General features: G+C 46.0%; 1 protein-coding gene across 2 annotated transcripts in view; it reads right to left on the bottom strand.

Annotated features, from left to right (window-relative positions):
* Atp10a (ATPase phospholipid transporting 10A (putative)) overlaps positions 1–12,095 on the bottom strand; it is a 160,740-nt gene that overhangs the window by 7,214 nt on the left and 141,431 nt on the right. For both annotated transcript variants that reach the window (XM_057756452.1, XM_057756450.1), the window contains exons 13-16: positions 11,488–11,672; positions 8,092–8,416; positions 6,242–6,318; positions 2,962–3,087 (exon numbers count right to left, since the gene is read on the bottom strand). In XM_057756452.1, the coding sequence (XP_057612435.1) occupies positions 2,962–3,087; positions 6,242–6,318; positions 8,092–8,416; positions 11,488–11,672 (713 nt within the window). The remainder of the gene's footprint in view (positions 1–2,961; positions 3,088–6,241; positions 6,319–8,091; positions 8,417–11,487; positions 11,673–12,095) is intronic.

The raw sequence follows: 12,095 nt of genomic DNA, 5'->3' as shown, positions 1-12,095 counted from the left end.
GCTAAATGTCCTCATTTCCTTCTTTGAGGCCCAAGCTCGAGGTGTTCTTAACATTTACAGAAAACTGAGGCTGGAGATGTGAAAGTGCTCATAGCACGGGGAATACATTCAACTTGTTCAATTGCAGATGAATCTTGGCATAAGGTCCTGGGGGCCATGCCGTACAGTGGGTGAATGTCCCACTGAACACAGTGAGGACAGGGTCTGGGTTCCGGAGCTAAAGCTCTCTATGGCTCTTGAATGAGTTGCTTTAAGCCTCTAGCTTTTGACTTTACCTCTCTGAGCTTTGTTTTCTTGCCTTGAAAATGGCTTCTAAAGATCAGGAAAAAAAAAATGCTAGTTTGTGGGTGGAAGCTATGACTAAATCCCCCAGGCATTGTTTTAATCTATGACTTGACTTTCCTAATAGGCAATGTTCCCCCTCCACATCAGCCACTGACAGACTCGGGCTTTTCATTGATTTTCTCCCCTGCCTTCCTCCCACGCCTCACTCTTGCTCACCCACCACCGTGGGCTCAGCTTTCTGAGTCATCGGAGAGCAAAGGGAGTCACGGGGAGCAGGAAGAAAATACTTAGATAATTGAGAGCCCCCCTCATAGTGCCGAAGAGCTTTATTCCCAAACCTCTGTTACTATAGAAACTGTTCTTCTCTGTTCTTTATTGGAAAGGCCAATTTATTCTTCAAATTAATGACTCTCCTGTGAGGAGTGATTACCCTTGAACTGCTCACGTGGATGAATGCTTTTAACAAAGCCCTGCATCTTCTATGAGGAAAACCAGGCGGGCGGCTCTTTCCCCTCCCTGTTTTCTCTAACAAGGACAGGCTTAGCTTCCAGGCAGGGGGGAGGCTAGCCTCACCTCAGGCTGCCACTTCAGACTCTTAAGCCTCTCCAGTGTTAGGAAGCTTGGAGCACGTTGCTCTAGCTACCTTCTCAATTCGACAGACTTGAATTGGGTATTACAGAGAATTACAGACTTAATTCATAGTTCTGTTTTGGGGAATTAAAAAAATGTACCCCAACGAAGTCAAACAGACAGGATCCCCAACTTACGATACCTCAATGAGGATTTTTTTTCAAGCTTAGGATGATGGTGTGAAAGCAATATGCGTTCTGCTAAACTTGGAATTTTGATTTGGATCTTTGCCTGGGCTTTATTCTCTTAGGGAATGCTGGACGGCGGCTTTGGGCCAAAGCTCCCAGCTAGCTGGTCACAAGGCAGCCATGCTCCAGTGGGCTGTGCACGAAGCTAAGATAGTAGTTAATCTAAGTGTACTGCATGTATTTTCCACTTGTGATATTTTCAACCTGTGATGGGCCGTTACAAGACCATATAAGCCTACTCTAAGTTGAGGAGCAACTACGCTGAAGACACTACTACAAAGGACGGAAGGAAATGAGGCTGCATTCCAGTCCAGCCTACTCCAAAGGGGGCATTCGCTCCTGGGGAGGGAAGCTGGGACCCTCTAGGTTCTGGATATCTGAGGCCTCGCCATGTTGGCAACTCAATACTGGGTCATAAAGAAAGGAGAAAGACCCCCCAAGGGCAGAAACAGAACAATGGATGTGGTCCCAGGTGGAGCTCAATCGGAGTTGATTTCCAAATCCGCTCAATTAGCCACATCCTGATTGGTTAAGAACATCTGTATTTGTTTGCTAGAAGACATTATAGAAATCAGGCAAGCAAGGCGGTAGGAGAGGTTAGGAATGGGAAGGTATGTGTCAGCCTCCAGAAGGAACCATTAAGAACACAAGAAAGAGATGAACTGACATCAACTTAGAGTTAGCATGACGGTTTCATAAGGACTGAAGAAAATTGAATTTATTTTATTCTTTTCCAGGAGAGCACAGGATATTCTTGACACTGGAGTTGCAGTAAGATTTATGGAACAAGCTCAGAAGGTCATTTATCCCAGGAGGCTAGTTTGTCTCCTTGTCGGTTCCCTCAGCCTCAAGCTGCCAGAGGCAGAGCCCAAACCAGTGGCCCCTCAGGAGAGTGTCTAGAAATCTTAGAAATGAGTCAGTGTTCTGTGATGACCCTGTGGGCCGTTCTGCAGACCCATGGAGTACAAAAGTACTAAGACTAAACATGAGGCCCATGTGGGAGAGATCAGGAAAGGCCGGCTCTGTATTCAAAGCCCCTGAAGAGATACAGATGTTCACGGCGCATCTGGCCTAGGCATCTTCACTTACATGGAGCTACCAATTAAACTCAGCTAGAAGAGAGTGTATCTTCCCTGAGCCCAGAAGAGTATGGAAGCCCCTCCCTCCTTTTTAAAACCAGGTTCAAGGCCTCGCTTGGGGATTTGTACAAGGGCTGGTCTGAGCATGTCTCTGATAGAGATCATTCAATATCTGAACTATATAACAAGATCAAGTGATTTTCTGATCGCAAGGCCACTGAACAGACTTCTCCTTTAGCGTTCCTTGCCTACAGCAGAGAAATCAGTGTCCCACTGTGGACACACCAGTGGAACGCTCCTAAGAAACACAAGGATACAGGTTGAGAACTAAAGAACTATCAGATGTCAGATAGTAACACAGTTTTAGCAAATATCAACTTGATCCCTTGCCACCTGCAGGCCTTGTCACTGTGCTACTTTACAAAGTCATATATGAACTTTCTTGTGTTGCCTGTTGTTATCAGACCTGTCATCCTCAAAGATGCAGCTGTTTTCATTTCCCACGAGTTATTTTTCAGATAAGGTACAAGGCCAGGTTATGATCACAGACATTCATGCAAACCCAAAAGGATGGGGTAGACATGAGACTCTGGTCTGTTGACCTTATACAGGATTCCACCCTCCAAGCCTTTTGGGGGTGAGAATGGGGTAGGGTTGTCACAGAAGCCTTCTCTATCTCTCTTTCTCGACTGTGAGTCCGTAGTCATTGGTACACAGCAAAAGTAGCTACTGTAAGCCTTTTTACCGAAACATTCCAAAGACCCATGCCTAATACCTACTGTGTTCTTGTAGAAGAAATATAGCACCATGTTGGCCAGTCTGGAGTAGCACCAGTGTCCATGGACGAGTAAGAGTCTCTCCAGGTATCGGAACCTCGGCACCGCAAAGTCACTGGCCATCACAGCCTTGAAAAGGAAAATAATTTTCATCACTGCTGATGAAGAACAAAGGCAAGGCAAAGCCAAGCTGGGCGGGGGGGGGGGGGGGAGCCCAGCTTCAAACACGGTGCTAAGTGTGAGCCTGTGTCTCGTTAACTCCTTCAATTGAAAAAAAAAAACCCACTCGAGAAGCATGGTTGCTCAGGGATGCCACTTTCTAGAACCATTCAAGGCCTCAAACATTAGATATATGATTAGTGAGTTTAAAAAGACTTCAGTTTTTCTCTTCCAATATTTTTTCCTATCAAGCCACAAAACATAGAGATGCACAGACTTTCCCCCACCTCTCTCCCATCCCCAGTGGCACTTATCTCTATACCGTACTCAGCTCAGCAGAGACGAGCTAATGATGACCCACTGATGTTTATCAGAGGGACATTCAAACATTCTGGGAGTTGCATCTCAGACTGCACTTCCAGATTAAACCGTTGTGACGCCGTGGTTTTTAAGGAAGAACATGAAAAACCATCTTTACATGTCTGGCCCTCATGCACTTTGTTCCCACACATCGTCCTCTCCTCTGCTGGCATCCAGACTTGAACCCAGGCGTATAAACGGCATCTGCGTGTGGGCAGGCCTACTCTTGGCCCCTCACTTCCCCTCCTGTGGTCTTTATCACTCTTATGAAATTGACAAGGAGTCTGTATTTGACTTTTCTCTGTCTTTTTACAATGCCCCGCAACACCACACATGTGGAGAAGTTCAAGGAACTTGACTGAATGAAAGGAAAAATCCTTGGGAGACTTCGCAGAGTGGCCAGTTTTCTCTATTTCCCTTAAGGAACCGCTAACTAGCACGGTGCTTGTCAATCCCATGTGCAAAGAACCCTGACCAAGAAACCACCGGTCTTCTTAGTTACAGACCTTAATGGTGAGAACCTGGGGGGAGGGGAGGCGGAGACTTAGCTGCTATCACTGCTCTCAGCCTTGAGGCAAGGACTCAGTGTCCCATCCATAAGACTTGTGACCAGAGTCATGTGAGCAGTGATGGAAACAGCTGGGACCATAGGGCAGGTGGCGCTGAGCAAGCAAATTTCTAGGTAGGTAGGATGTGTCTGGCTATTTTTGTATGGACTTCAAGCTACATGCAATGGAAGATATATTATGCAAGGTGGTCAGACCTGTTCTGATGCCCCTGAGCTTGTCGGCTATTCCAGTGAGTGAGAGAATACTATCCTGATCTCTTCTGCAGCACAGATGTGAGAAATCTAGCCTGAGTCCCCATGGATATGTCAGAATAGGTAGGAGGTCACCAGCCCAGCCACTGTTGGGCAGCCACATCAGGCCAGGAGCTGGAAGGGACGGCAGAACTTCGGTGCTTCAAAAACTCAGCCTCCATGGACTTCTCTGCTCTGTCATATAGTGGGACACTCCCTAGAGCCAAGCTCTGGCAGAGGAGAGTACAGAGTGAACAGCTTCCGCCACCCCGTCTCTAACGGGACAGCTGGGGAAGCAGAAAACCTCAGCAGAGGCTATGTCCACATAGGAACAGGCTCTGCGCCTGTACTGGATTTGGGTGGGTAGGAAAGGTAGTAGCCTGGAGAGACAGGTAAGCTTCCTCAAGAATTGTCAGCATTTGGAGGTGTTTCCAAAGACAGCCCGAAAGTCTACACGGTGGCCTACTAATCTCGTTGTTTTTCAGCTCTTGGGATATAACCCAGAGCCCTGTGTGTGCTAGGTAAGCACCCCACCCCTGAGTGGTGTCCTGTGTTCCTTTTCAGTGTCTGCCGCTTTTGAGTGAGCTCCTAAGCTAACCCCGATGAGGACAGTAACTATGTCTAATGGTGTCTGCTTCTAAGTCTGTCCAGGCAATAGCGGAGTCTCATTGATTTTCTAAAGAATGAATCATGGGGTAAATGACCGAAGAGTCTAAAAGCCCATGAAGCATTCGGTTCAGAAATGGATGTTCCATTAGGCATGTATCCGTGGGAACAGAATCTACAGACTCAAACAAACGGTGGATGTCGAATAGTCAGTAAAAATATACTGAAAAACGTAGAAATTGTTCTCTCTAAACAACGCGTTACTACTATTTACGTAGTGTTTCTGTTGCATTGGGAAGAAGACATCATCTGGTGGTTATATAAAGCATACCGATGGGTGTGTGTAGGAGTCATGCAAATACACCAGTTGACGTGGGAGACTGGTGGATTCTGGTGCTGAAGCAGTTTCCCCTGGATACTGAGGGGCAACTGTACTATGCTTCCAGCAGGGACCCTACCATCCAACTGGTGTTTTAATATCAAGCCAGAAAATGAATCTTCTTTGCACAGCCTAGCATACAGTGAGTGCTCCATAAATAGTCTCTGAGTGATCCAACCAGTGCATAAATGGTGATTAACATTATGATTTAAAAAATCCACTAATAAATTCTTCCCTAAAGGCTTTACCAAAGTTTTTAAAAAATATATGACTCAAACTTGCTCAAGTGTTGTAAGTTATAGTGCTATATCCAAAAGCAGTATATTTAAATTAACTAGCGTTTTCAATTTCTGGAAAATTCAGAGCTGACATAAATACAGATGAAAAGCCCAGACAGAACTTCCACGGGAGTCAGGGTGGCTACACTCCATCTTCAGAGTGATTTTAGGTCACAGCAGTGTCACCAGGCAGCTTCTTTTTTTTTTTTTTTTTTTTCGAGACAGGGTTTCTCTGTGGTTTTTGAAGCCTGTCCTGGAACTAGCTCTTGTAGACCAGGCTGGTCTCGAACTCACAGAGATCCACCTGCCTCTACCTCCCAAGTGCTGGGATTAAAGGCGTGCGCCACCACCGCCCGGCCACACCAGGCAGCTTCTAAAGAGCATAGCTACCGTAGAGCAACAGCAAACAGAAAGACCTCCTGGCATGGGACAGAGGAGGCAATGGCTCACCTTGCCTCTTGAAGTCATAGTTTCCCCAAATATACTTCTGTTGACACAGGCGAAGACGTTTGTGGCACGTGGCTTTGTTAACAGAATGACCTTCTGCCTCAGCTTTTACTACTACTTGCTTAGCAGAAGGTGAGCACTGGCCCATACTGGAGGCAAACCCTTCAGCTTCGTTAGAGCCCAGAAACAGGCTGGGACAATGTGCGCTCTGACGGGAGAGGAAGCCAATACATGACAGTTCAACTGGTCTTTTACCTGCATGCCCTCCTGGCCTGAGATCCCCACGCCCACATCTGCCACCTGGATCATGCTGACATCGTTCGCTCCATCACCTAAAAACAATACAGGCAGCAAGAATCATTGATTTTTAAGATGCAGAGACTCACACGGACACATTGAGCCTCTTGGGTCCCCGCTGGGCTGAGTTCGGTGAGGAAGATCAGGAATAGGGCAGAAGAGGAAACTAAGGTGACCCATTGGAGTCAGGCACAGTACAACATGGAACTGCCAGCCATATCAGGCTGTCCCAGAAACCAACTGCCACCGAGCCACCATCTTATTCAGTGCGGTCTTTACTATCAGGATTCACACAGAAAAGACCTTTAATGTGATGGTACATTCATTTCATTGCTATTGTAGTGACTCAACCCCTCCAGCTGGGCCTCAGGACCTCTCCAATTCACAGTCACCTTAGCAATTTTCTTACTGAATCAAATATGTTCTGTTCTGTTCAGCATTTATGCACACTGATTACCTCCGTAAATAAACCAATATGTGATTTTGGGGTCTTTGAGGCATAAATAGAACATGTCTATTGTACCATCGGGCTGTGGACTGATTAGTGTGAAAACAAACAGCCAGAGACCTTGACATCTTTGGGCTGTCAAAACACAAACACAGCCATTATAACTGGAGACTATCGTAGCCCTGTATGCAATTAGGTTCAGAACAGCCCAAGGCATAGCAGACATGCCACGCTGTAAAAATAACAGATGTAGACATACAAAACTCAGATTAGTTGTCTCCCTCCCTGGAGGAGATGCCATCTTCCCTCAGTGTGGGCCAAGGGCATCAGGGTGAACACTCTGCTCATGTCTCCTAAGCTTGTGTCCTTGCCCAACTGGGCATTGTCCCTCATGGATGCTGTGGGTCTCCATACGTCTTAGGGTGTGCAGACTATGGCTACCCAGTTCTCACACTTTACGCTGGCTTCTTCTTAGCAGATGAAGTACCCATGGGCATAGAGGGTAAAACCCCAGACTTTCTGCAAATGGTACTGTAATTATAGGTGACTGACTAATTAGTAAAGATACTATATCACTGAGCCAACTACTTCCCGGGAGCAGGTTATATTTTTAATTGGTGTTGTGAGAGTTACTAGCTTCCTGGTCCTCACCAGGGGGTGGCTGAGTCTGCACTGGAGACTATAGCCAATTCAGAAGTGGGAAGAGAGGGTTCCCGAAGGATGTGTTAAGTGACTACCACCCTGTCGTTGGGGAGGAATCTAGAATGTTCCCCAGCCAAGAGTGCCTGCAAAGAGAAAAAGAAATTAGATACTGTCTTTAAAGGACGCAAAGCTGAGCTGTCTTGAACTGGATTTAGTTAATGAAACACTTGTCTCAGAACAGTCAGCAAGGTCAGCTGAGTCACTGAGGCTTCCGGTTGGTGCAGTCTGGGTCCCCTGATCATCATAAAGCCTTGACCCGAGGAGGCGTGTGACAACTCAAAGCCCTTGAAAAGGGCCTCGGCTAAGTTAACATGTGCTAATACAAGACCATCATTGTGGCTGGACTGTGTGAGGCAGGTAGGTGTCTAAAGTTTTGTCTCCCAGGCCTCGGCCTACCCTCCAGCCTGTCCTCTTAAATTAGCAGTTGCTGGTCTTATAATAGTACCTGTTTCTGCTGCCATATCTTCTGGCTTATTGATAGATGCTTTATGTCTGGAATTCTCTACTTGAGCACAGTGGGTGTAACATTGTAAGTGGGAACAGGTGACTGAGGCTTCGCTTGTTTCACGGTGTTAGATGGAAGAGGATCAGAAATTCAGGTCACATGGAGAGGCTTTAGTTGAAGAAGAAAGCTGAAGGAGCAGGCCTAGATACTTGCCTATGGCCAGGGTCATGGCCTTGAGCTTGCTTCTCACAAGCTTTATCACCATGCTCTTCTGCAAAGGCGTTGACCGGCAGCAGAGGACAGAGCGACACTGCTTGGCCAGAAAGAGAAATTTGTCCTCTAGACTTTTTTCAAGGGCGTAGGCCAGACTTCTGCCATCAATCACAAGGCTTGGGCTGGGGCTGGAGCTGGCGGATGTGCAGGCTGGGTTGAAAGAGAACCCCACGCTCACGTTCATCTCGGTATGTTCGGGGGTGCTCTGGGAGATTCTGGACTGCACATAGATGAGGTATTGGTCTAGAAGGGCTGCGCAGGCTTCCTGAAATTGACAAGCAATGTATTTCAGTAATGTCACTGACCCTGCTTATCTGCCTCAACACTCCAAGCTGATGTCCCACATGGTCAGGCTGAAGACACAACCTGTGTGTCTGTACCATTCTCTGGGGCCTTTACCTAAACCTTGCAGTCTCATACTGACATCAGTGGTGGGACATAAACCTCGTTCCATCCTAAATACTTTACGTAGCAACTTCGTCCTCCAGGAGGTAGACAGTAGCACCACACTCCTTAAGTGGGACTTACTTCCAAAGTGTTCAGTATAGAAAAGAGTGGGATGGAAGGCTGTATTCCTTGTAAGACGGACAGAAGTGGCAAACACCAGGTCCTCAGCCACAGGAGGGCATGACTCCACAGTGCCACAAAATGATGATACCTCATGCCCCTCCACACAAAATTCCTGGCTTCATTCTAGTTCTAACTGCAACATTGGGTGGATTTCAAGATCACATCAGTCTAGAAGCAATTTCATCAGCCCTCTTCAAAATACCAAGGATGTGAAGGACAAAGTCCGCAAGACTCTCACAGCCAGGACCGTTCAAGAGAGCTCTGACCAACAGATGCCATGTGAAATTCTAGAATGGGATGGCAGATGCCAGGTAAGACCATCTAATACAGAAAGAGCTTCATTGGAGCATGTGTTGATATTGGTGGGTATAACAAATGCTCTATGTGCCCCTAAGATGGTATGATATGGGACTGCTCCAAAGACTTTTCCAAACATTTCTGCAAATAGAAACCATTCTGTATATGGAGTTTCTTTTCCAAAATCAGCACTATTCAGATTTAAGTGAGTCTGAAACACAAACACACCAATGATCAAACTGCTTAAGACAAATGGCCAAAAAAAAAAAAATATCCCAACAGCAGCCACCCAGAAGCAATCATTGGTCGTTAGTCAGCAGGGACTCAAGGACTGGACTGCACTGGTTTCATGAGAAACCACGTGTCTGGACGGAAGTGGACTATACTTAGGGAGCTGAGAGAAAATAATTGCCATCTCAGTCTTCCCAGTGAAGACATGGTTCCAGGATGAAACATAGTTAAGATGTTTCCTGAGGAAAAAGACAGGATTTGTTGACAATGGACCTCCCCTGATACAACCGCTTCTGATACAAGGGATGTAGGGAGTCAAGGGAATTCAGGAGGAAGTCCTGTCTCCTGATCCTGAAGACACAAAACTGAACCATCCTGTTTATCAACTGAAGGGTACTTTGGAGAAGAAAGCAGCTGATCCAACCCAATGTGGTATCAATATTGCTTTGGTTATTGAAAAGCTACTAAGCTGGATGAGTTGAAATATGAATCAAACCAGGTGACAAGACAACCTCCCAATATTTGGAAATAAAACAAAACATTTTGATATACTCCACAGACCTGAGAGCAAGCATAGGAAATGCTTATAAAAATATCTTGAGCTGTATGTAGCTAAAATTTCAAAATTGTGAGGTGCAGACATTTTGCATATATTAGAGAAGAAAAAATGTTTGGGAACAGAAATAAAAGCAAGGCGGAGAAGGAGAAGAAAGAAGAGGAGGAGGAGGAGGAGGAGGAGGAGGAGGAGGAGGAGGAGGAGAAAAAGACAACCCAGACCATCATCAATAAAAGTGAAAACAACCCAACAGAGAAAAAAAATGAATCAAGGCAGCCCAAACCTTGGTTTTGAATAATCGGTATAATTGATAGACTAGCTCAAAAGTAATCTAAGAACAGACACAAAACACCAATGTCATAAATAAGAGAGGGAGTGTCACTGAAGTCCCACCAACATCAAGACGGCAAGATGAACACGTGGCTCTCAGGGTCTGGGCAGCCGATGACCTGGGTGTATGACGTAGAAGGGATCCGTGATTACCCAAAGAGGCCTTCATGGCCTTGAGCTCCTAGGGAAGGCAGAGGAGAGGATCAACACAAAGGGAGTCTTGGGCATCACCAAAAACCTTGTGGACAGCTTGAAGTGAGTTCAAGTGGAGCTCATGGGAGGAACCAGATCCTAGATCAGGGAGGTGCCAGGAGTAGACACCCCTTGCAGTCTTGAGGATTTAACCAAAAAAATATGAGTGGACAAAAGAAGTTCCCAGAGGCAGCTGATGAAACCAGAGGAGTTCGTGCTAAGGAGATCACTGCCTTGGCTCCACATCCTAGACATGTAGGACCTCATGAAAATAAAAATCCATGATATGAAAAAGGAAGATGAACTCTACACTAATAAAACCAAGATGTACATTCCTTTGGTATTAAGAAATCCCAGACCCAGCCTCCCCACCCAGAAGACATCCTTTTCCAGGGTCTAGCCTGGTAAGTGTAGTCTTCACCCTTCATCAAGGGAACTTCTCTTTGCCACAGCCAGAGACCATTACATATAAAAGCAGCCAATCAAAATGCAGAGCTGTGAAGCCCAGTCTCAATGGATACATTTTTAAATACAACTTGGGAACCTAAGGCTTGGGGAACATAGAGAAAAGGGGGATAAACCAATCATAAGAGCCAGAGGAACAGGGAGTTTGCTGTGAGATTGTTTCTCCTAGAAATATCAGAAGCTTGTATCAGAATCACAAAGTTTTATCAACAAGACTGCCTAAACATGAGCTCAAAAGGCTCAAAATACAAGTTAACACGGATGGGGGAAAGCCCAGAAGACCTCATCCTAAAAATTGACTACCAACAATTGAGTAACGCTGAGAATGGGAGAAACATGGATGTAACAACAATTAGTGACAAAAGAGGACATGAATTTGAAAGAGAGCAAGGAGGGGGGCAAACAAGAGGGTTTGGAGGACGGAAAAAGAAGAAAGAAAGATATACTATTATAATCTCAAAATATACAATATTAAAAAAATCCCAGAAAAGTCCACATCTCTCAAGACTGATAAAAACGTCCCAAGTCTCAGAAATAGGACAACATGCTCAGAGGGATGCAGGCAAGCATCCTCCTCACTGTGGCCACTAGAGGTAGAAGCCTCGTGGCCTTCCTACAGAGCTCTGTCTTGGGAGCCTAGAGGACATGCGGCTGCTACCTTGGGACAAGGCACAGCCTCTCGGGAAGCTGCGTACCTGAGAATCAGCATTCAGTGTGATGACTTCCTCATCGTGGTCCAGCAGCTTGCAGGCATAGGCAATGTTAATGGCTGTTTCTTGTTTGTCACCCGTGAGAACCCATATCTGCAGGCCAGCCTGTCGTAATTTAGCAATGGTTTCAGGAACGCCGTCCTGAAGGCGGTCTTCTATCCCAGTGGCACCTGGTTAAATGTATGACATTTCACAATGTACAACTTCTTCATAGTTCCTGGGGGTATAAATGCCGTGTACCAAACATACCAAAGACAGACGTGGCGCTACCGAATACCTAAGACTTTTTGGGGCTCCCTCGCCAGGTAACATGAAATGGCAAAAAGTCCCTCTGGAAGCAAGCTAAAATGAGCCATCGTTTCAGGACTGTGTTGGACATTTATCCTAGCTGCTGCCGTGACTCAGTCAAGAATCTATGTAGGAAGGGCGAGTGCGGGCCACCAAACATTATTATGTGCACTCACAAAAGCATACCGTACTTTGAAATCTTTCTGACTAACAAGCAGCTAACTTTCATGTAATCTGAAAAGAGAATATGGAGGGAGGAAATTTGTTGTATTAAGAGCGGCGGGGCTGCGTCCCCGGCACCCAGC

The sequence above is a fragment of the Chionomys nivalis genome, chromosome 23 (genome assembly GCF_950005125.1).
Source record: "Chionomys nivalis chromosome 23, mChiNiv1.1, whole genome shotgun sequence".
NCBI classification, from domain to species: domain Eukaryota; kingdom Metazoa; phylum Chordata; class Mammalia; order Rodentia; family Cricetidae; genus Chionomys; species Chionomys nivalis.
The sequence above is the reverse complement of the archived record's forward strand: the minus strand, read 5'-3'. Positions and strand labels throughout refer to the sequence as shown.